The following is a 26,132-nucleotide window of genomic DNA, read 5'->3' on the forward strand; positions in this document are numbered from 1 at the left end:
AGATAGTCACAGAGATGACAGTAAAGTATCAGACTTAACGAACGAGTGTGAGAGACGTTACCTAAATCCCGGCCCCAGGAGCGCTGCTGCTGCCCCACTAGATCATATATCACAATAGGATGGTCACAACCATGTCACTTCGTTAATAATCGCATTTATTACTGTTATCGCGCTCTCAAGGGCAAAGGGCAAAGAGGGTGAGCCGGCAGAAACCGGGATGAGCGTGGAAGAGGGAAAGGGAGAGATAAAGAGAGCTTCCTATGTCATCCGTTTGCATTTATACGTTACTTTACGTCGAGACGTTAAAATTTTGCGAGTCACATCAAAGGCACGCTCCATCAATATCGATTGACAGAGAGAGAGAGAGAGAGAGCAAAGAATGAAAGGTAAATAGATAGATAGATAGATAGAGATAGAAAGAGAACGGGGAGAGAAACCTCGTGTGAGACTCGCAATCTCTATCGATAGATCGAGCGCGTTCTATGTACAAAATACATCTGTGTACAGTTTATATGTTAGATATATAGACATATGTATATTTGTATATATATATATATAATTGGCAGAGAGAAGACCGGATGTCATTTAGCAGAAAATTTGGCAAAAATCGAGAGAAAGGCTGTTTAAAGGATCATTGGGCCAGAAAGACTTACAATTTTTGCACTTGCACTTCTTGATCAGAGTCTCGTCTTTAATCTCGTCGTGGCATGCTTTGCAATAGAACCACGCCCTGGAAATGAAAGCATAAGAGAGGCACACAATTATTATTCATATAAATTATAAAAGATCATTTGGATATGTTTTTTTAATTAGGGAAAAAAATCAAACAACGAAAAATCGGAAAGTACAGAATTACAGCAGATCAATTACAGGAAGTGATTGTACAGTCTAATTAATAAAATATTATAAAATAATGGAAAAAAGGCAATAAACGTATTATGTCGTAAAAAAATTTTGCAATACATTGCAAAAAATTGCAAAACTTGTTCTAAGCTATATCACATAAATTATTATTGCATTTTGACATTAAATGTGTAGTCTTAACTAATTGTTCGAACCTCTTTAGCTTGCGTTGAATATCGCCTTATTTAAATAATTAGCAATCCTTAACAGAGTTAAGCAAGAATGTGGGTTACCATATTTAAATAAGCTCTTCCGCTAAAATCCTTTTAGCGATATTCCGAAATATTCGAGGATTCTTACCGCTTTACTTCGTCAGCAGATTGAGCAATGAAGAATCCCTGAGTATTTGCAGCGATCTTGGCACCACGTGGGTTAATCGAGATTTTACTGTCGGAGCCTCCTTCGCCCTTTATCTCGATGGCCAGTAGCAAGAGCTTCAGTTTCGTGAAGCACAACCTACGACGAAGTCATACGTAATATTCGATGTCTCGATGCAATTAAGTATTAAAATAACAAAAAGCTTAAATATATTTTGCTGTGTTTTAATGCGATACACTTATGAACGTGGCAACATTGTATGCAAAAAAGTGGCCAACAATAAGCGACTAGAAATACTGCAAAGATATCATCATGATAATGAGTTGTGTTTCAACAAATATATTAATATGCAATAATATCTGAATAACGTTGCTTATAATATAAAAATTTTTACAGCAATAATGTCAGTATAATAATTACAAAACATCTTTAACCAAATAGAACATAATGAAACAGATAGTTGAGAACAACTCAATATCGTTCGTGTAAATAATGAAACTTGAATTCGTAAGAAGAACTTCTCTATTGCTCATGTGAAACCATTTTCGTTTTAGTTTTATTATAAAAGAAACATTATATAAAAATTAACGGTATAATTCTATAATTACTCTAATAATTCTGTAGTATAACTATTATATGAATGTTTGCATACGAATGCAAGCTTTATTCTTTGCACGGTAAGATTTATTCAATGTAAATGCAGCATAAAGTATTGCCAGATTGTATTTGTATACATTTAAAATGCATAATATAGAACAAGATAAAACAACTATATTTATTAATAATTTACATTTTTTCATTTAAAATATTACAGCCTAAAGAAAATAATATATAGAAATAAAACTTTATTTAGTGTTTATTATTTTATTTAATGTATCTAATATAATAATTTAATAATATATAAATATTTAATAATTTTTCATACTTTATGTGCTTGGTTTAGCGAAAAATACACAGCGAAAAATGTTAGTAAGATATGTGTATATACACCCACAGAGTAACGGGATACTGATCGTGCAGAGGCAAAGTCTTATTTCAAATATCAAAGCATTTAAATTTACAGCGTTTATTTATTTAAAAAAAATTAAGCCTTGTTTATACCTGCATGTATCATCGTCCCGTTATACCACCTCGGCGATAACTGAACATTAAACAATCATGCAATCGATGCAACATGTATCGATGAATTAATCCAGGCGATCATGCAGGAAAGTCTTACGATTATTACTTATCTAATTATATGAGCCGAGAAACATGCCAAGATAAATCGAGAGTCTCTAGACTCCACCCTTTATAGACTATCTATTACGTTCTAAGTTCCTAATCTACTTCAAAGTTCCAGGAGGCATTCGGGAGGTCCAGTCTCATATCCGTGTAAGGATCGAACGGATTAGCTAATGTTCGGGAAGCATTACATGTATATAATATACGATCGTATACAATATACGGCATAGAAAAAGATGATAAAGATAATTAATATTCATAGATAATAAATATTCATAACGTATTTCAATGTGAAGACCGCTTCTTGCAGGAATAGATCTCTCACACACACAAACCAAATGATGACGATAATCCAAGAGTGCGCATAAACCAAAAGAGAAAACTCCGAAGAATTGTAGCTCTCAGTCGCGCGAATAACGATGCAATTCACTGATTTCTGTAGAATATTGCTATGCCAGCAATAGGAAACTTCTATGATTTCCTTAATATCATCTTTTTTGAGAAAGTATGCAGTAGTAGCGAAAGTATGACTAATAAAGACATCATATAATATGCAGAACGTTTTAAATTTTTCTCACTCCTTTTATTTATAGATACTTCGATCAATACGAGACCATTTTTCTTTTTCAATTATTCAATTGCCTGCCATTTGTTGTTACAATTTCTTAACATAAGAGCTTTAAATATTTCTTTCATTAATCATCAAGTATAAAGTTTATTGAATTAAAATCTATCCAAAATTAAAGAAAGAATAAAAGAATAAAAATATTTACATTTTTAAAGCTAAAAACTATCGCTACTGATATTTTTGCAGATAAAAGTGTTGACAATCTGTCAGCACATTAAATGTTATCTTAAAAATAGAAAAATAAAAAATCACAGAAATCAGATGATGCAATCTTACTAGGCAAATATATAACGGTGCAATTCAGACGGCTGAGAAAGGGTATTAAACGACGCGTTTATTTCGTCCTCAGATATTTCGTGATTTTTTCTTGATTATTTATTAAAACTATTTATCGAATCGAATTATTTATCGATATTTATTACGGCGCGACATGTATAATAGTATTTATTTAATTAATGCAAGGCAATATATTTTTACTGTGCTATATACATTTTTTACGAACTCGTAGCGACACAAAAAGAAGACGTACTTGTTTTCATAAATACATATAGTTCTTGGTTAAATTTATTTCCATAGTTATTTGCAATAAAAAAATATAAAATGATGTAAGAATTACGATGTACATTTCTGATATATTTTCTATGTTAGTTCTGTGATATATTTCTATATTAGTTCGATTTTTATAATTAATGCATGTATTTTATCACAATTTTCACTTTTGTGAAATAAAATTCAAGTATGCTGGCGAAAAAAATATAAACTGCCTTTTGTGCAAAGTATATGCACACATTCTATATATCTTATATCACGTCGTGATTATAAGATCATTATGTGACTAATTCCGATTGCAAGTGACTATATATATTTAACACTTTAATCAATTTTTACTGTGTACGTGTCATAGTAGCAGCAAACCGATATCTGTACAATAATTAATGTTTGTAGGAAGAGCGGTATCTCCCCTAAATTGCTCCGAAAATTTTCGCAAGAACAGAATTGCGAGCTCGATTAAAGTCCGTTAACGAACAGGGAGTGTACTAATACATATTTATGTCTAATCGGCATCCACGATCGATATCCTTACACTCCTCCAATAACCTGTGTCAATGTGTTACGAGAATAAGTTTCACATACTTTTATGTGGTAAAGAGCAGCAGGCATGCGTGTACAAAGAACGCGCTTTTGTTAAAATAAGATTAGAACGCTACATTTAAGAACACACACCATGACAAGGATACGGACATATTACCGACAAAAAAAAGACAAAAATCTCGCCCGTTACGTTATATCCAAAAGTGTTCGTATAAAACCCAAAAAACGATTTCTCTGTCGGGATTCCTTTTTCCCCAAATAAAAACAGAATTACGCCGTTTCGCCATTTCGGAAAGAGGTCATGGGACACGCGCGCGCGCTTCTTTCTCATTTCGTCTCACGTTGCGCCGCAAAAAAAAAAACTGTGATATTGCCGAAGCGGGATGCACGATTTACCGGGACGAATGCGGATCTTGCGAGCGATTCTTGCAACGCGCGTCTGATTGCAACTAGTTAAGATTTATTAAGAATGACCGCTGGTCACGTTATGCCGCGACACGATATTGTGCGCGCCGATTTAAGAATAACAACATTCAAGGCCGACAATCAAGTAATTTTCATGACATTTAATGTCACGAAAATGAACGTTTTATTTACTTCGTTTTATAAGTCTTTTAATAATTTTCGCAATGGTTTCTACGCAATGATGGAGTAATCTCAAAACAGACAATTTAACTGAGTTAATATAAAAAAGAAGAGAAAAAAGAGAGAAATTTTCGAGAGTGAGAAACGCAAGAAAAGAATAGTGCGTTGCGTAAACGAATCGAGTTGCAAAGAGAATTAAGCAATACGCAGTTTTCAATCTCGATATCAATTGTTCCGCGAAATAGTGTTGGAGCACGAGAATTCCATTGCGTCTGACGGTCTCGACACGATCGTAATGCTCGACAGGAAACATTTTTAGAATCGCGACCAATTGTACGCGAATCGCCTAGCGCCCGGTGTTTCCACGAATTTCCGAATCCGAGTGCGGGTTTGAAACACTTTCGTTTCCACACGGGAAATATTGCCGATTCCCCTGTTGCCAATCGAGCATCCCAATTATACCGAGCACGACCGACCGGAGGCAATCGCCGGCAAGCAAAGTCCGCATTTGTCCCCGGTACGTCTCTCTACTCTTCATTTCTACGCAATTCACAAAGAAATCTGTGCAGAATTTCGAGCAGCTCGAAAACGAAAATCAAAACTGAATCGGAAGAATAAGAGGGAGACACGGCCGAACGGAGGCAAAAAGACAAAGAGAGGAAAGGGAAAAAAAAGGGAGAGAATAGACTCGTACAGCTCAAAACTGGACTACTCTACGCAAAATCCAAACAAAAGTATATAGACAAAAAGACGAATATAGTAGAGTCTAGTAAAGAATCGTTCAAAGGCTAAGAGACCGAGGTGAGGGGCGATATATGTATATATAAATATATATATATGTATATATGTTCTCAAGTATGTAGATATATGTGGTACATGTATGTCTCGGTATTAGGATAGTTCAGTGTGTTTATTCGTGAAACAAAGATGAGACAAAGAGATAAATAGAGAGAAAGAGAAAGAGCTAGAAAAGAAAGAAATTCGTAACCGAGTGTACGGTGTGTGGATAGAATATTTCTGTATTTGTATTCCTCTTCTTTCTTTTCGTATATGAATGTTGTATGACGGTCCGTATGATTGTCAATTCTGTATACGTGTTGTGTCGCGTGACTCGTGTGTAAGAGTGTCTGTTTATGGTACGTTTACGTGTGTGACAGCCGTTAGCAGCGAGGACTTACTCGCTGGCTTGGGGAAATGTCATCCCGGTAAAGGACGGGGAGAGGGTTTCCGTGTACATCTCGCAGCCCGTGCCCTGCAGGTAATCATTCTGCCACGCCTGTGTGTCCGGCGACTGAAACACCAACCAACCAGGCCCCACGTCATCAAACTTTCATGATCCACGTCGCGTGTGGACGCGCGGGCGGAAGAGCATCAGCTACGTGCGAGCTGCTACCCTTCCCGGAGGGAGACAACTGGAATGGGTACATTTCGTATATCGTTTTGCAAACAAGGGTTTGCCCGCGAGTCGTCCGACCGATGCGTCCGTCTGAAAAAATTTACCTATAGGACGCAGCGTCTAATCTTTACTCCTTGAACGTGCGAGCTCTGTAAAAAAAGTCTGGTTACGGTCTGGTTTTTTTTACGAGGCTCGGAAGTCTCCTAAGCCTTTTTCCCTGGACAACACGAAAGTGTAAAAGACATCCGAGAAACGGATTCTTCGTCTAACCGATAGCGACATCTTTCCAGACGTTTTTATGATTAATTGATTTTCTTTCATACGTTTGTGTTGCCGGAGGAAACCGTTTTTGACCGAGACAGAATGTAGGCCAGGACACGCTCGGGATGCCGATCCCGAGCGACGCGGTCCGCGTCGCGTCGCGTCGTGTCGACCGCGACGCACGGCGATCATGCACGATGATGCATTTCGCAATTATGGCGACCGACCGGGGTGAGAGTTATTATCACCGTCAGCGAAACGAACGAGCGCCGTTAACGATCAAATTCCAGAGGCCGTAATTCCGGGGGCGAGCACGCGCACACACTCACACTCACTCAGACACACATATGTGCATATTTCGGGGGCACATAGAGCGCTTGATCTCTTCCAAATTCTCTGTCCCACCCCACCCTATCAATCTCGGCAATTCGTCGATCGATCGAAACCTGACCATTTCTCACATTTTCCTTCCTCTGGCTACACTTGCACGTAGCTCTTGCACGCGCAAGCTCTTCAATTACGTTGATCTCTTCGTATAGTGTGTATATATAGTATATATAGTACAAGTCTAAAGTCTGCAAAGAGTGCTCTTTCATTGATACGAACGACGACGAGGACACATCTTCGATTTACTTCTCGAGCTAACATTTTTCTAGATGATAGGAGAAGATGGTTTTCAGAGTTCTAGATTCGTACGATATTTTGACTGTCATGTTTATTCTTCTGGAAATCAATTTACCAGTAGTTTTGCAAAAATAACACGGTGAGCACTGTTGCTGAAGAAATTGATTGCTTTTGAAAAATATTTGGTTCTCTATTTGACTTTTATTTCAAGAAGCATTTTGAAAAGAGATTTCACACTTTCACATCTCTTTATCTTTCCAAAATAACTATGCAACCGAAAATCCTGGATTATATGCCCGTATGTTTGTCTTCCTTGAGTAACCAGCACAACGGTAAACACGTTGTTGCAGCACTGGCACCAAAACTTGAATCAAAGGATTGCTTTATGAATCTAGCAACTCCACCGCTGACGAGATAGAGATTTGACCGTCGTATTTACCCACCCGCCGCTATAATAGTTTTATAGAAAGTCTGCAGAGTTTAGTCTGGTTTAGAAACTCTCTAGCGAGAATCGGATCAAAGCCTGTGAATGCTCTACGATTCCAATGACTCTAATCGAGGTCGAGACTGTGTCGTCGTCAGTCGTTCCTTCTTCTTTTTCTTACTCTGTTAATTAATGTTATTGTTACAAGTCCTTCAAAGTTATATATATATGTATATATCAATTGCAGAGAGGGGTGAAAATAACAGGTACGTTACTGAAGCGATGAAGGGGTGGTTTACATCGATTAGGTGTAGCACAGATATGGTTTTGTACAATATAATAGACACGTTCATGTATTATGTTGTAATATACACACATATGTATATATTGCACGGAGGCTCGCGCGCTCCGTTGTACATGTGTATATTTACGTATATATGTATATACGTTTACGTTTATAGCGGAGTGGAGCGTAGTGAGAGACATAGGCGAGGCGAAGCTTCATCCCTTTCTTTTTTTTCTTCCGATTCAAGAGACCGCGGACCTTCCTCGAGCGACTTTGTCGTCGTTAACATGATCGCGAAACGGGCCTGCGAAATATATAGATGGCGGCGATTTTCACAAGTAAATCTCACTACTCAAAGGAATTCTTCGCTCGAGTATCCCTCGAGATTCCATCTGGATGAGCTATGCGCGGTGAAACCCCGAAGAGTTTCGTTCGTGTCTCACAGCAACGAGTAGAAGAGCCATCCATTTTCCATGAACTTTTTACATGACCGCAGAGGAACTTAAGTCGACGATAAGTGGAATTATTTTAACTTAGTAATTGAAACTCATAAGTTTGACATTTATTTACTCTGTAATTACATGGCTTTTAAAATAACGTGTTTGCTCTCAAGAATTTCATTAGATTTTATTTAACAATTTCAACGACTTGACCAGCGTTTATGTCAAGAAATTTAATGTAGCAGAGAAGAAATTTAATGTAACATTTCCGAATATATTATATAAAGTTATTTATCGTGTAAGTAGACTATTTAAGTTTATAACATTTATTCTAAGTAAAATTTGTATTATTCTCTAAATTTATCTCTATTTCTTTCAACTTACACGATTGTTTGACAAGAGATATTGATTACTGTTTCAATGTCGATAATCAGGTTTTCCTTTCATTATTTAATTACTACTGGAGATACGAAGCAACAAAATCTAATATAAGATGATAACAGGATTTTAGCTTGCGAAACTATCTTATCTAAGTTTCTAATTTTGAATCCCTCTGCGGCATAAAAGCGCAATACACAACGTAAAAAGTTCATAAAAATAGCGAGAGAGATCAGGTCCCCTGCTTTTCCTCGTTAGACGACAAAATCGATCGCTACGCCACGTGTTTGCTGCGTCACTGGCTGAAGAAGCATGAATTAAAAATAATCACACGCGCGCCACAACACCATTATTGATATGGAATTAGCGGTTTGTATCGACGGTTCCGTACGTTTCCCGCGGGCGGCTTATCACGCAGCCGCGCAACGAGAACGAAACGGACATCACTGTGATGAAGCAAGGGAGCACAGGGGTAAACGGATACAGCGTAGACACAAGATCAAACACGGTGGGCAATCAGCGATGGCGATCGAACGAGAGATCGCTCCCGATTGAGTCGCGGTCCCGTCTCTTGAATCAGACGTATGCGCGTATCTGCTGGATGTTGGATTGGTCCATAGACCGACTTACTCAGTGGCTTTCGCAAAGGGCATTCCAATGAAGGTAGGGCTCAGTGTCTCGGTGTACATCTCCATTCCGGTTCCACGCAGGTAGTCATTCTGCCAAGCCTGCATATCGGGCGACTGGTACCAATCAACCAACCATTTCTAAATCACACACGCTCCTATGCATGTACGGATTGTGCGCGTATGTCCACAGTGAGGTGCTCGTGCCCGATTACTTCCGGTTAGGTGACGCGACGTGACGTGATGCGAATCTCAACTTCGCTTCCCGCGATTCACGTGACGATGTAACAGCGCGCGCGAATGAATAACGATTTGCACGATTTGCGAACCACGTAGATAGGAGTCGTCGGGAATAATCTTTTCAAATGACGATGTTCGAACATCTGCCATTTCGTGGCTAAGGAGTTCTGTGCGCTCGAACGCAAGTGATCGCAAGATTGATAATCGATTTCGCGAAAAGGAAAATAACGGCTGATGGTGTAAGATCTGTTTTATATACGCGATCACTGTGAACAGTCCCGTAACAAAGACCTATACGAGGAATTGCGTATTCAGACATGCATAGACGAGATGGCAGGGTGCACTGCCGGAGAACGACCTTTTACTGACCGTCTTAAAGGAACGCATCGCGAAGAGATTGGCCATCATTGTGCTGAATCCAGGCGCGAGGCAGGACTGCGCGATAAAGCCTAGTTTCAACTCCGCCAGGCATATGACGTCGTCACCCTGCTTCCAGTCCCACGATGGAATGTTTAGTAAGTAGGCCTGGAACACAATATGGTCAACAGGGTAAGAAACAATCGTCAATAGAAGCATATTATCTCGCAACGGAAAGAAAAAAGTATATCTAATTCTTGGCAGACACAAATATAATCAGACACATATAAATCGCAGATACAAATCTCGATAAATGAAAATTTTGGAAAAACTTAACGTCATTTTGTATCCTCACTTTATAAATCGCATTTCGTTTGAAGTTAGATTTATCGCCGAGCTTCGTTTGCTCGACGATAGTTACCTTGTTGTGATACTGCATTAATTGTATGATAACGCGAATGTCATCCGAATAGTTCTTGATGGAGATGACGCGCATGATGTTCGCCGCGTCTTCCGCGTCCGGGTCCTGGCAGTACTTGTTCGCCAGTACCAAGCACGCGTCCGCGTCGTGTACCTAAAAAGCATTGAGATAATCCGTTTTGTGCCATCCGTTGTTCCGTTCTGTAATCGATTAATAGGCGGGAAAAATGTATATTGGGCAGGACGTTGGTCTCAAAGCGATAGCAAAATAGAATGGAAATTGTTCCACGAGTGTATACTCGAAACCAGTGTAATAAGTAATTTCGGATAGACAATGTTATTACACCTATTTGTAATTAGTATGTCTATTCTCTTAGAGGGAAATACACATAAAAGCATCGTGACATGCATTTTCAAAAAAAAAAAAAAGATTATCAAAAGTGCTTGAGTTTTGATGTTAATATTAAAATGTAGTAAAATAAGATATATTTTCAGTACCCGATATTTTTCATTACCGGAAAAAAATACAACAAAAATCCCCCCAAAAAGATTTGTGCTTTGGATGAATTAACGCTTAATTTTAACAAAGTGCTCAACTCAAAATTTGATTCTTTAGAAGACTGTAAAAATCACCTCAAACAATTTTTAAAAACATCTGAAATTACTTATTACATAATTTAATAGAATGGAGCGAAAAGATAAAACTATCGATCGATCAATCAATAAAATCGCTATAATCAATAAAATTGTTTCCACTTAACAGCAAAGAGAAAAGCGACTGTTTGGAAACGCGTCGCGATCGTCGAAATCAGTACGTTGTGTGTAAGCTGCTAAATCTACGGATCGTCGATCTACAATTGTACTTGGAAAATAACGACTTCTTCTCATATTTGTACAAATTTCTTTTTCTTTCCAAATTGGAAAAATTTTATATCATGGATACAAAGAGCATCGTCGAAAATACAACATATGAAATAGAAGACTCTTCGATATAAAGGGAATATGCATCTACAATATAAAAGTCATATAAAAGCATTCAATGAGACAACAATGGCTACTTAATATCGAAGATTCGCACGGCCAGTAGAGTTGATCGCTTCACAAAATAGATAAAAGAAGTCAAGTTAATTGAATTCATGAAAATTTAGCATCAAATCTGAATTTCATTATTTGCTTCGTTCACGTGATTTAATTGCCAATTATTATGCAAGTAGCATGTCTACTATTGTTTATAATTTTTAACGATTTACCACTGTCATCAAGTTCATGCGTGATGAATTTTATCTGAGAGTTTATAATTCTTAAATTACATGTAAGATTAATTACATGTAAGATTAATTAAACATATTAGAATTGAGAATATCTTTGACAGTGGAGAAATTTGCTCTGATATGAAATGAAATTTGCAAAAGCAGCGAAACGCAGAGATGTCTCTGAAATCTTCTTCGTGCGCACCTTCGACGCAGTCGCACGATTCGAACAATAATCAAAAATATGAAAGCGAGCCTCTACGGCACATTCCTTGGATATGCAAACATCATCGATCACTGGGGGTGGAGGTCAGTCGGTTCGTCTAGGGGTTCTATACATCTGGATAATGGAGAAGCGCCTCTATCTACATGCTAAATCTATCGGCTAACAAGATGTTGGCATTAACCTCGGTTGTGTAAAAAGAAACTACACAAACAGAGAACGTACCGTCCCGTCTTCGTCAGTCCAGGATCGATACACTTAACAGATACCACGATCGACTCTATTCCACCAGATACTAAGTCTCTAACAGAAACTACCGTCTGGAAAATAATCGGCTGGTAAACCAGTCTTTCCGCGAGAAATACACGGGCACTTACCCACTCGGGTCGACAGCAGGCATGGGTCTATCCAGTGGAGGATGCAATACACAACCTTAAAGGGACTTTTCTCACGTGGGTATGCATAAAAGTGTCTCCGTGTGCGTGTGCGTGTACGTGTCTATGTGTAGGGGAAAATTTGACGTTGCTTTCCTCTCGGATTTGCTGCCGGGTATGTATAGAAAGAGGGGGATGAAATAGACGGAAAGATAGATAGAGATTGATAGACAGACAGATAGACTATTAGATCGGGACGACGTTACTCAGGCGAAATAGGTGGGGTCGAATCGGGTTTTTTGATCGTGGGCGTTCTCTCAGGTTCGCATCCCCGATTGCTTCGTATAAAACCTCGCAGATAATTGATCGAATCCGAGACCAGCCATCGCAAATTCACGAGACACGAAAGCGAACGGCAGTATATACGAAGACGCGCCGGTAGGGATATCGTGGTGTAACATCGTCAATGTGTACGAGCATAAAGGGAAACATACAGGCAACAAACATCCTGGAACAATAGCGTTTGTTATCCGCACAACGTCATTTCCCGAACGTCTACCGATCGCCCACGGTAGCAGCTGTAACATCTCGCTACTTTCGCGGCATCGATTTTTCCAGCAGACTATACGAACACTCGCGGTCTATATCACGGTCTGCAAATGTCGCGTTCAAGCTTTCGCGAATTTACACAATATATATAAAACGGAGGCGACATATGTGACACGTATAAATATTTATTTCAAAACGTGTATAGAAGTACTCGGAATTTCAACTAAACGCTTTTCTTTCGTTGGAATATGTATTACAAGATAAACTCGGAGATACAGAAAACTCTCTCTCGTATAACGTAAAACAAAGAACGACGATAGACCTAGATTAATACAATGAGATTCAGAACAACATTTTGAATTGATTAAAGTGTTAATTACGCGGCGATAAAGCGCTGGTACCGTGCGCGCCAAGATATGACGATCCGATGGGTCACAGGACGTCAAACATAGAGAAGGAGAGTAGAAATATAGTAAGAGTAAAGTGGGGACCGTTATATATGTAACAGGATAGAGCTGTTTATAAAGTATATATATATATATATATATATATATGTGTGTATATATATATATATATATATATATACTCTCTTGTAGGACGTAGATTGTTCGATCGTGGTAACAAACTCACCTTAACCCGCTGTAGGTCAATCGGGTTCATGATGGTCCCCTGAAAGAACTCCACGGTGGTGAAGTGCCGCTTGAACAGTCCTTCCAGTTCGAGATCAGGCGGTTTCCTGAACGGATCCGACAAAATGATATGATTCCTTTTATAAATAACATTCACCTCAGCTGTCGACGGTCGCGTCCTTTTTTGCGAGAATATCGTCGAGCAGTAGCCCGACAGAGGAGTCGGTGAAGATTTCGTTAGAACGTAAATGAATAATACAAATTCGTCGTGCGTGCTCGCGACTTTTGAGAGAAAGCCATATATCGCGCTGTCTTTGATTCGTTTAAATTCGTTTCAATGATTTTCATTCTAATCGAGCCAAATGCACGATAAATTGATCAAATTGTACGAGCTTATCCTCAAAAGAAACGAGTACGCTGATATATAATAATAATAAATATCTAAGTAAAGTCTCTACTGCAGCTGAGTCGGCTCCATAGCTCAATACAGCATACCATGCAGTCGCAGGCGGTTGCTTTCTACGTAAATATATATATATATATATATATATATATATATATATATATGTATGTATATATAGATACGTATGTATATCTTTCACCGTCCGGTGCCGCATCATTTTTGTATTCACAAGGTAAACTTGAAAACGTCATTTTATGTGAGCATATTGCGAACTCCAGTACAGCAAACTTGAACAATCGAAATCTTGCAGCGGAAAACCGCGAGAAAACGTGTGGCCGACGAAGCAAACTGTTCTCGTTCTCAAATCATGCCGCACCGAACGTTTCGACAGTTCGTGAAAGAAAAGAAGAGAGAGAAAGAGAGCGAAAATCGAGAGAGAAAGAGAGTAAATCTAAAGAACGTAGCGAGCATTCGGTGTGATCCGCGGGCGTATGCGTACGCACGAATCACCAGATACGAGAAATTCTATAAGAAGTAACGGTAGCGATATTATATAATGTATATATTAACATGAGACTGCATGACGTGTGACATAAATATATATGCATGTAAATATAGATAATCTATATATATATATATATGCATTAGAATACGTAAATAATATAATATATATATATATATATATATATATATATATCGATCGACCATCACGGCGTGTTATATCCAGGCGAATAACCGTGTAATAACCTAAAGAACTGCAAGGAAACAAGAAGCACGAGCGGCCACGTGGAGGGCATTGATGGAGGGTTGGTTGGTTGATGGAGGTTTTCGTGTGGTAGTTGTTCTAGGGTTCAGGGTACCTTGACGCGCTCCAGGTCCACGGCATTCATCATGGTGCCCTGAAAAAACTCCACGGTCGTGTAATGCCTCTTCAGGAGACCCTCCAATTCGAGATCCGGCTCTTTCCTGAAAAAAAGCAAACCAATCCTTGCGACTATAGCGATCAGACTACACGGGCGACCGTGGAATGCAGCCTTCTCACTTATCCTCCACGTTACTGGATAATCCGATCTCTTGATGGAAAATCTTTGTTTTGTAATTTGAAACCTTGCTGGAGGATAACGAAATTTTTACGGTCGATAAAACGCCGAGCTAATGGAGTCTGATCGCTTTAAGTCGCTTGGCGACGGGAAATCTCTCGAAGGGCGACATACTTACCACGGAGTCGCCAACACAAAAAATAAAACATTATTTAGTATATGAGAGAAACGATGAGAAGAAATAAGCTAAAAATGAGAGACTAAAATCAAGTTGTTGTGATAATTAACAAGTAACAGTTTTGTTTGTGTACGAATGAACAGTTGCATATTTTATTAAAGTAAAATGTATAAAGTTTCTATTTCCTGTAAAAATATAAATAGAGTATATGCTTCAACTAATGATACAAAAAACTGATTAATGACGTAAGATGATCAGATATGCGAGATAAAAATTTCATAAAATATATTCACACCGGGTAATAACCCTTTCGAGACTATCCACAATATCAATCACGAGATACACGAGACACACATTCTGATAACGTCGAAAGGGTTAAATACACAGTAAAAAATTTTGTGTCAATGGAAGTCCACTCTCAATTTTGTGTTAAAATAACTCATTTATTGTGTTATTTTTGACATTTAGAAATGTTATATCGACATTTATAACATTTCTAAATGTCAAAAATAACACGATAAATGAGTTATTTTAACACAAAATTGAGAGTGGACTTCCATTGACACAAAATTTTTTACTGTGTACCGTACTTGATGCGAGCTGGTAAAAAATTTTACAAAAGCAGCGGTCATACCTATGCAAGAAGACAACTTCTACGTCGACGTCCTCGCGATCCTCGTGTAGGAAATCCTTGAGGAAGTGCGAGACCGATTCGTAGGTGATGTGGCCGCACACGACAATATGTCTGCCAACACAACGAGCAGATTAGATGACATTCTTAAAGAGACGATATTGGTGAATAGGAAAAGAAAGGGAAACTCTCTCAAGCACAACTACCATGTACACGCTCTAACAATAAGTAGTATATGTATGTCAACTACGGACCCATATTATTTAAGTTCTAATTATATAAGTTCTTCTCTCTCACGCCATACAACTTTCATTCACTTTAATATGTTCTTTCCGTTGAATAAGCTTTTTCGAAACAAACGCACAGATAAGTGTTTAGCAAGAACAGCGAAACAACGTGAGAGAGAAGATAGAAGAACCTTAATGCTGATGGAAAATTATTTTTTCTTTTTTCTCTTCGTGCCATTTTAGTCTGCTGCCACAATAAGATTAGACCTGCTCTTTGTTAAAAGTTAATCTATTTAAGATTAATTATATTTATCAATACGGTATAGCTTGAAAATAAAAAAAATAAAACATAAATTTATAAATTGGTATTCTTTAAAAAATATAATATTTATGATCCATCGTGAAATCGATAAAGAACTCATTTCAAGAAACTTATATGGTCATAAAATAATAAAAAAGATAACAATTATTCGGCACTGGAGTAATGCGCGTTCTGTTCGAAAGAGTAACGCGCATATCTATTGATAATAAATAATAAATCAGTAAATCATCATGGGCTGAACTTACCAAGATTGCGCTAGGAATTGGAGTGATTTATTTTAACCAATTGACTATACACATACCTATGTGATAAGTTAGTAGCACTAGATATACAATGTACATACACAGGTCAATGCTGATAAGTGTTAGATCAAATACGTACGAGTATACAAGCTCATTCACGTGTTAGTCGTCGCCATGTGTGTGTCAAGAACAAAACTCTCTTCTACGTGTGTAATTTCTACGTGCTGTGTGTACATATATTAATAGTAAGAAACGTATTTCTATTCCTAAGTGTCACATGACAGATAAGACTAATTGTAAGTGATGCCCAATAATTAACGGACTCACAAAGGAAAGATAGCGGAGTTCGACCATGATCATTCCATGCTTAATGTTATCTACTCGGTGATGTCTGACTTCCGGCTCCATCATGAACTCAGTAGCCATCCCGTATCGCGCGATTTCTTTTATCACTTGCACCAACGCGGTATGTCTCTTTCACACGTGGGCCGCGCGACAGGCGCTACTGGATTCAATGCGAGCCGGATAATATCCAGGATTACTGGTTACTTTTACTCTAAACGTAAAGGGGGCCGACGTCGTGTGCGTGTCGAGATGTGAGCGTGTGTCATGGGTATGAGCTGTTGCAAGTCGTTTTCGTGTGACGACCGTTGCCGGATCGGAAACCAGGCGAGAGTAACGCGGATCTGCCGAAAATTGGACGCGCTCGTCGTATCTCGACCTCCGACTGTCCGCGCGAGAAAAATTGGATGCTCGTACGCGTTCATACAAGAGAGAGCCCGGATTTCCGTATCTTTTATTGTATGACGTAAGATTATTCACGTTCGTTCCGGTATCGGAGCATGCCTCTATGTACTCGGAACGTTTAATTTATTAAGCCCGCTTGCAATGCCATTAGGCAAGTGAAGTTGATTCATTAGCTAGTATCTGATGACCATCAGTATCAATGGAACGTCGATGAGAAACGGCGCGCAGCACGGATGATACACGCCGTGAAAGACGGCTAAAAATGACAACGGTAATTTCCGCGAAGCATTTATCATCATGACAAAGCTCTTCTGGGTTATTACTATCGTGTGCGCGCGGATATACGCGTATATATCGTTCATCGATCGTAGGGCACACGTATTCATCACGTATTTGGATAAGGTGCTCGGAATAATGATGCGATCAGCAGCGTGTTATTGTCGTGTAGCTCGTTCTTACGAAAGATCACAGCCACACTTGCGCTAATTGTGAATGACAGCTGAATCGGAAAGAAGCACTGAGTTATCCCTGATCTACGTTGTTCATTTCGGCCCACCGAGGATGTCCTCAACCAGAATCCCTGAGCTACGTATGAGACCAGCGATCTCAATAATATACACATATTTATTTAGGCAGTATATCCCTCAATTTCCCCTCTTTAAAGTTTACGAATACGCAAAAACGATCATTAATACTGTCTAAAACATCAAGATTATTACACTGAAGTGGTACAACATTAGATTATATATATATATATATATGTATGTATATTATAATATATGCATTCAATTGTTCGGATAATGCAGGGTGCATGCTAGACGTTAACCCCTTGCACTCGGAGAGAAATACAGCTCGACATATCAAAACGCGCGGTTCGTTTAATGATGATAATGAGATCATTCGACCGCGCGATGCTTCAACGTACATCGAATAATTAACTCAAGATTCGTTATGCAAATTTCTGCGGCTTGTTAGTGCGACGCATAATTGTGCCCGCTTTTAGCGCGAAGTTGTCACATCCGTTTACAGCAGATTGCTTTATCTCTGTCGTCGCAATTTGGATTCCCCTCGAAAACGCGGTTCACGCAATGATTGTGATTAATTAAGCAGAAGCACTAAACGAACAAGTTGATCTGGACGCGACACATCTTGTTAAAGTTCACTTAAGATCTGCGCGATTTATTTGCGAAACGAGAAACGTAGAACATTTGATGCGAAATTTGCAATTAATTTTTGACGGAATAAATATCTCGAGATTTTTCAACAAAGGAACGTCTTGCTAATTTTCTCGTGAACTTTCGTTTGTTCCACGTTCTATATTTTATGCGTTATTTTATGCGTAATCAAACCGTAACGAGCCGTATTTGTCCCAAATGCGAACGGTGTGAACAAACAAGCTAACACCAGTTGCTGAGTGTGGTGAATAGGTCTGTGATGGCAGACGGGCTGGCTGGTCTATTGAGGGAAAGGTTTTATCGGAGCAGGCTGGAGTTGAGGAATGTTTTTGGGGTGGCGGCTGCACTAAGGCCGACTGACAACTAGTGCAATGAGCTGGTACGGAACTGCGGTTTTGCGATGCTAACACTGACCTCTAAATATATATAGATTTATGAGAGAGGAATTTATCGGAATCGGGATTTTTGTGACGAGGATCGACATTCATACGTGCTTCTATCAGGAGATTGCATTCACGGGCCACGGAAGGAATCAGGAGAGAAACCGGAATGTCGTTGTGTGCGCCCGTGTACGTGTGTCGAGAAGTAGTGTAACAGAGGCGTAACAGATAGATGCTGTGGGGTATGATGGAAATTACATAGCCTTTTGTGTATAGGAGGACATCGTGGGCATGGTGGCAGTCGGGACTGGGGACTCAAATCGGGAAAGCTAATTGGTTGGTTGTGTCTCTCACCTGCGACCTCGCTCGTTCTTCAAAGTGCCGCCGTACTTGTTTCGCGTCCCGATCAGGTCAATTATCTCAGGGATACAACTGGCGAATATGGCCTACACCACGTAATAGAACAGAACATAACACTCGCATCAATACACTTGTGTGATAGGGCTGGCAATAGTTTGCTTTTGCTTTTTGTTTTGCTCTTTTTACATGTATTTCGTTCGGTTGGTCGGTCGATCGGTCGGTAGGTCGGTCGGTCGATTTTAATTTTTCCGACGTCGTGTCGCGATGTCAGGGTGGCTAGTAATCGTTATACGCTGGTTGCACAGTACGTCTTTTCCATTAATCGATGGGAAGGCGAGGGAACGAGGATATTTGCATTTATGAACGAAATCAGATTTTAGCTCGATTAGCGCGGCTGCTGATAGAGACACGATTATCAGTGCTGTACCGCTAAGTCTTCGATAATAATTAGTGATGTGTTGGAAACAAAACACGTTCTCCAGATAAAAGGGCGGGGCACAGATAGACTACCTACACTTATAAGTCCTACACACCTACACCTAAGCCTAACGAATACTACACGTGCCGACACGTCTGCCTAATCCACTGATAGATCTGTTCATGTCCACGTTCTTTCATAATGTAATTTCGTGCGCTCAATATATTATAATCGCACTATCCTTCTTGAGGATTTTTGTATCTGACATTTTCCGTTTCTTAAATGTACTTATTGTACATAAAAACACATATGTACATTCATTAGTATATTTTCTTGAAAGAAATCAAGGGTTACTTATTGCGATTATTAATCAAACAGATATCATTTATAACAATTTAGTTAAGAAATTAATCCCGGTATGACAATTTTGTAAAAAGCAAATTTTTGGATATTCATCTGAAATATAAATAAATAGATATCAACATAAAATTAATAAATAACGAAAAATCTATATGAGCATTTAGCAAATCTGGTTTTTTCCAAATAAATCCTTTAAATATAAAAATTAAGAAATTGTCAAAATAAATATTATAACAATTTTTACTTTACAATGTTTAATTGTAGAGAATAATATTAAAAGCTTTATATTTGTACGATTATATAAAATCTATATATTTTAATAATATCAAACAAAAAATTGTGACTGGTATTCAAAATCAAAATCGCTTTGATTATGAATTATTTTAATTATTTAGACACGTCTTGTGTCAACCTAAATAAATCAATTGTATAATTATATTCAGTTATAAATAATTAAATTAAAACCACCGCTGCAAATGTGTATGACTATCTTCCGAGTTTGCAGTATACCTCCTTCGCAACGGAATAAAGTGCCGAACTCTTATTAAAAATTTAGTTAGCGCGAGCGGTGTTAGCGTCTGGTTAATGTTAATCACTCATTCACACTAACTCACGATACAATCGACACAAGACATAATAAACGCAAGATTATTACATGCGTATATATATTTTTTCAAAATCTCGAATAAAATATATGTACATCGTTTAATCACGTTTAATCACGATTAATAATGGTTCAATGAAGCTATGCTACAGCACACAAATCAATGTCGATCTCTTTCTTCCTCCTCTCAAAATGAACATATGCGACACTCGCTGTTCGCGTAAATATATCGGATATGTAAAGCTGTCCCTTTTGAGCGTACCCTGGAATACTGAAAATCTATAGAGTGACGTCTATCATCGATAGACTATCCAAAATTAAACATAACATGTCACGCTATATATATGCGCCAAATCTTTTTTCATTTTATTACCTTCTAAACTCGCATTACTGCCAAATGGTAATAGTAACGGCAATGCTGTTGTTAGAAGTAAAAGCCAATCGACAATCTGCCGAACGATGGAAATCTAATCGCGAGAAGCGGTGCGTGTCTGCGGCAACGAAATCTGTGAGCGCGTTACAATCATCATCATTGCGAACTTACAAACTAGAAACGGCTGAGCGGTTCTTGCCGAGAAGATGCGATCTCGCGGCGGTGTTCCTCGAGGCACGAGCCAGTGTCAACCTATATGTGTGTATATGTGTATATTGTGCTACTCTCATCTCGCAATTTGTGGCGACACACGTAGCCACGTAGCGCGTTAGAAGGCTAATTTGCGACTGAGGCTGACCGAGAAATGATAGGCGGGTGCATATCCCTTTCGTCGATCGCCGCGCATCAACGTACATCGTAATGCGTGTATAACACGCAGAACGTTCATGATCGCGCGTACGTATCTCCACCCCTCCCCCCCCCCCCGGCTGTCTCGGTATGCGCCTGCACATGTCGCGAATATGTTACCCGCGTGTCACATGGAATGATGTGAGGTATGCCCGATGTTACCCCAAGCTAGACTACCTGTATCAGTGGGATCGTGAGTCGGCGCTTCACGGCGAACGACGGAGAAAATACGAGACCGTAGATCCGATCAATTTTTTATTCGCGTCTCTCGGTCAAAAGGTCATAGACGCGCCATTCCACTGCACGTCGGCTCGATATTTTTACCTGTGCCGGCGACACAATAAAATCCGTTATCTCGGACAAGGTGGCATAATTGAGTCCGCACGTACGTACGCTATCGTATCACTCGTATATCGTATCGCTCTTGTAAGTGAATCGAACCGAATTGAAAGATACTGAATTTACGAAGTTAGTTACATTACAGCGACAGGAATTGGTACTTGGAACACATTTTCAAATTCCTTCATAATTCCTATTATTGTTAACATATTAACATTATAGAGCGATATAATCAAATGTTGTGATAAAAATTGTTCGGATTTCGTAGGATTATCTATTTTAATTCAATTTTCGAGAAGATACATGATCAAATATTTCGATTAATTTTAAGTAGTATTATCAGATTATAAGTGTACAAATCATCTTCGCCGGGTTACGTCGCTCTGCGCCGCAAGTGAATACAGCGTCGTGTGTCGCAGTTAGACGTGCACAATTTCTACTGATAGAACCCCTAAAGAGAGCGGCCGTATGTGCCTACGTCTGCACCTGCTACTGCGCTATTTTAAAGGCCAAAAACCGTGTATATATTCGTGTGTGTCAAGCCAAGAGGGAATCTCGCGACTGAACCGGAGACGACCGCTCTCCTCGCTCGCGCATCGAACGAGAGAGGGTTGTTCTCCCTCTCTAAAGGCCATTCCGTACTGGGGGGGTCGATCGCCTTTCGACAATCTACAGACTAGTATCAGAACACTATCGCATGCCACCAAGAAACTCAATGTGGAAGAGAAAGTCGAATAGATAGATGTATTAGATATATATATATATAGATGGGTAAATAGATAGACAGATAGGTAGAGAGAAGAAGAACGAGAGAGAAAGTAACAGAAGGAGAAAGAAGAGAAAAGAGAGGCCACGATTTGCTGGCACTCCCTTCTGGGAAAAGAATTTAGCCGTGATTGAATTTCCTTCGCTCACATAGAAAAAGTAATATTGCTTCGTCTTGACATAATGTCGCGCTGACGATTCGTTTTGAAGATATCAAATATAGTCTTAAGGGTATGTCGAGGAATATCAGCATCCTCCGCAACTCGCTGCTTCACGGCTGCTTCTATATTTTAATCATTCGGCATTTGTGATAAATTGTTAGGAGATCTGTGACATATATTCAATGATACGTGACGCTGCATAAAAACCGTTCGTTATATCCCTTGAGGGATGACTCGCCCTAGATAGCGTAAACGAATGTTTTGCTCGTTTATCAAGCAAGTGCTATTTTGTGCAACTAACAGAAGAGCATGTTTTGTTGAAAGACGTCAATATAAATTTTACTGGATAAAAATCCAAAGGCAGCAGTATATATAATCGCGTAGCTACGCGAATTAAAATAAAATATCTTGAGATATTCACTGCGTGAATTTTTATAAATGGAAAAACAACTATTTAAACGAAAGGCTGTCTTTTGTTCCGCGATTTAACTACTAATACAATGCATACAGAACATTAAACAAAAGATATGGGTTTCGATTACCTCTTAATGATGCACGTATGTACAATATACTAATACTAATTGCTTAACAGACAATAACCTACATCGACATGTAACTCGAGCATCTTACGATCGGCTAATTCTCATATATCGATAAAATCAACATCACCCACGCGTGCAGGAAACGATGACGTCATATTTGACAGCATCGATATTGCTCGCATAATGCAGTATACGTGTAATGGGAAAATAAATAAAATGGCGCGACCGTGTTGACGTGCGTTTGCTAGCTAATCTCTACACGGTAACTAGATTACCGAAGTACATTATACATTATACGCGATGTAAGTCAACTCTCCATACTTAGGCAACCACTCCAACCTACCTCTAATCTCGTTGTAACGGAAAGCAAACTCGATGCGAAAAATATGTACATATCGTTAAGCGCCACAGTGGGGAAGTAAAAGATACATAATGTCAAAACAAAGATAACTATTTTAGTAAATGTATACCCACGAGAATCTCATATCTGTTCCTGATACCCAGAATGTATTTGACGAATTAACAAAAACGATATTTAAGAAGAACTACTTTTCGTGACCGTGCGATAAGGCAATATATATTACAATGTATATAGATATGTGTATATAAATAGAGAAAGAGAGAAGGAAAGAGAGATGCAACAATTAATATATTTGTCTCATCTACTAACGTGTGTGGTGTATGTATATAATAATAAAAACTCGTGTGTTTCTCTTTTCACAAAAAAGTCCAAGCATATACCAGTACGTGTTACCAAGATATCTGCTAACTGGTAAAAAGTGGGTAAGAAAAGCGGTGAGAATGGGGCGTGTTAAAGAAACGGTGAGACAAGAGGTGATTAAAAAGAGGAGAAGATTGTGGCTCGAGAAATCCGGAATTTCTCTAACAGTCACGGATCCACGATAATAATGTGGGCCGAGAGGATTGGGGAGATGGGAAGGGACATATTTACTAATTGGAGAGTAAGTTCGTCGCAGATAGCGAGAGTGGTCCCGTTTGCTTGAATGTATATTATACAAACCCGGGGAAACAATATAAAATTTCTCTTAGTTTCTCGAGGAAAAATCAAGTCACGCGCGTAACGTTCGACCTTACCTCTCTTTCTTCACGCGAGAAAAACAATATTACAATCGGAGAACTAGGTCGCGCGCACCAACAATAGCGCAATCATTAAGATATACGGATTTCGTTACGCTATACCATGTTTATCCAGCTTCTCTCATCCGTCTTTTCTTGTTGCGCCGAACTTTTCCGCTGATACGACGATAAAACACGCGAAAACACACGGAGAACGCGTTGACCGTTCGTGATAGAGATTTGTCCTGCGAATCGTCCAGCCCCCGTCCTCTCTCCTAATTAAAGTGCCTCTCTAATTGCGAGTCGCAGCGATGCTAGGATACAATGATGCCGAAAGCACGGGAAAAATCATGATGGACGCCGGCGCCGGCATGACGAGACCACCCGCTATCCAGGGGCGATTTCGCTACATCTCGTATCTATATATGACTACTGTGAAGGGGGGACAACACGAGGGCTAAATTTCAAAGGGATTGTTTCATGGCTGGCTTCCACGTAGGTGGATTTCTGGGGTACCTGCGTCCACGCTCGCGGCTGTACTGGCCACCGTACTTGCAGCGATTCGCGGCGAGCTCCGTGATCTCTGGGATCCAGCTGGCGAACACCGCCTACACACCCACAATCATCCGTTGCCGTCAGAACAGACCCCTAACCTGAATCTTTTTGTATTTGTATTTTTTTTTGTTTTCTTTCTTTCTCTGTTTGCTCGTGTTCCAGTTTCGCTAAGTCCTGATCGTTTATTGTCAAGCGGTAGAGTGTCATAAATCGCAGGAGTGAAGATGATAGGTACGATCAACCGATTAAAATACGTTTAGAATCATAGTACGATGCTCTTAAAGTTGACATATATTTTGCGTGATATTGAATTGAATTGTGTAGACTATTTTAATAGCGATAGTACAAATAGTTACACAAAATCGATTAATTATTCTTTGACTCTATTTTAGCGGTAAAAGTGTAGCTAAAAGAAATGTATTAAATACTTTTTTTCACGTTAATCACTGAATTCGTTTTTAAAAAAGTATACAATTATATTTTTATGGATACAAACAGGAATATTTTATACTAAAATTCTTCAGTTTGTAAAATGTTAAGATAACAGTAAATTCTAGTCGAATTGCAAATTCTAAAAATAGGAAATTATAACGCGAAGCAGTTCAAACTTTGGAAACAAGAAATATAGAAACTTTTGAAAAGGTAGGTCTTCACTCAGTTTTCAGTTGTCTCTAAATTGTCCAAAACGCTTTCTAGCAATTGTCAACTGACAAAATGCGCTCTGGACTTTTTGAAACAAATCCTTATTTGTAGTTAACTTCTATATCGCTGCACTATATTAAAAAAACGTACGAGATTTTTTATTCTACAACAATATACGATAATCACTTCTTCAATCGAATTTTCAATGGATGAGATTGATATTCGATTTTGCCGAACACAAAATACGGAATATATTTAAAAATCCTTCACCTATTATAATAATACGTCGAAAATGTGATGAACAACGATACGGAGCATATAACAATAAAATAAATTTATTCTAATTTACATATCCTCCCGTTTTCCGATACGCACTACAACTTGCTCAAATTTCCTTAGTCCTCAACTGTTGCTGCATTCAAAGCTGCTCATTCAAGCAAATAGGATAAAAATTCGAATTATTTATAAACTAACTGAGCCTAAATTACTTATATGAAAAATTGATAAATTAATAGCATCGAATATAATCGTGCCGATGTGCTAACACGCCCATGAGACTTTGTTAGATCATATTAACTGATGAAACTACATGTTAGCACGACGTAAATTGTGCGCATTATTAGATTAACGATGCGCAGCCATCGTAGAGAATTCAAGTATCGTAGCGCGAAGAATAACAATTCGTTTCTGTAATCTTACGAATTGATGCGAGTCAAGTCAATCGTTCCATGAAACACAGTGCCGTTAGTTCCCCGTTTTATAAAAAACATGCGTCATGATTCTTGAATTAGCCACTCATCAAGTGGTTAAGTAATGTCAATTAACTTCGGTCATTCCGCGTATCTCCTATTACGAGGAGCAGAAAAACAAATGCCGTCATCTTGTGCAAAGTGTAAAAATAAATTTAACAGCATGCAAACACTATTGTAGCATATGATGCCGACAATTTCGAGCAA

The 26,132-nt window shown here is 38.8% G+C and overlaps 1 protein-coding gene and 1 long non-coding RNA gene across 11 annotated transcripts in view; both read right to left on the reverse strand.

The window, feature by feature from the left end:
* Positions 1-26,132, reverse strand: part of Slo (calcium-activated potassium channel slo) — a 102,508-nt gene that overhangs the window by 24,423 nt on the left and 51,953 nt on the right. For 3 of the 10 annotated variants that reach the window (XM_071704615.1, XM_071704610.1, XM_071704613.1), the window contains exons 7-14: positions 15,483-15,593; positions 13,229-13,334; positions 10,204-10,356; positions 9,795-9,950; positions 5,929-6,041; positions 1,204-1,359; positions 654-730; positions 62-97 (exon numbers count right to left, since the gene is read on the reverse strand). In XM_071704615.1, the coding sequence (XP_071560716.1) occupies positions 62-97; positions 654-730; positions 1,204-1,359; positions 5,929-6,041; positions 9,795-9,950; positions 10,204-10,356; positions 13,229-13,334; positions 15,483-15,593 (908 nt within the window). Of the gene's footprint in view, positions 1-61; positions 98-653; positions 731-1,203; positions 1,360-5,928; positions 6,042-9,189; positions 9,303-9,794; positions 9,951-10,203; positions 10,357-13,228; positions 13,335-15,482; positions 15,594-18,926; positions 19,019-26,132 lie in introns of all 10 variants that reach the window. The other 7 variants (XM_071704609.1, XM_071704607.1, XM_071704617.1 and 4 more) reach the window with 4 other exon arrangements.
* LOC139771670 (uncharacterized) lies at positions 7,731-9,180 on the reverse strand. The gene is made up of 2 exons (XR_011717947.1): positions 8,951-9,180; positions 7,731-8,861 (listed from the first exon to the last, which is right to left on the reverse strand). It is a non-coding gene; the product is annotated as an uncharacterized lncRNA (long non-coding RNA).

Source organism: Temnothorax nylanderi, unplaced genomic scaffold (assembly GCF_030848795.1).
Source record: "Temnothorax nylanderi isolate EJ_2023f unplaced genomic scaffold, tnyl_v1.0 TNYL_tig0042_pilon, whole genome shotgun sequence".
In the NCBI taxonomy this organism is placed as follows: domain Eukaryota; kingdom Metazoa; phylum Arthropoda; class Insecta; order Hymenoptera; family Formicidae; genus Temnothorax; species Temnothorax nylanderi.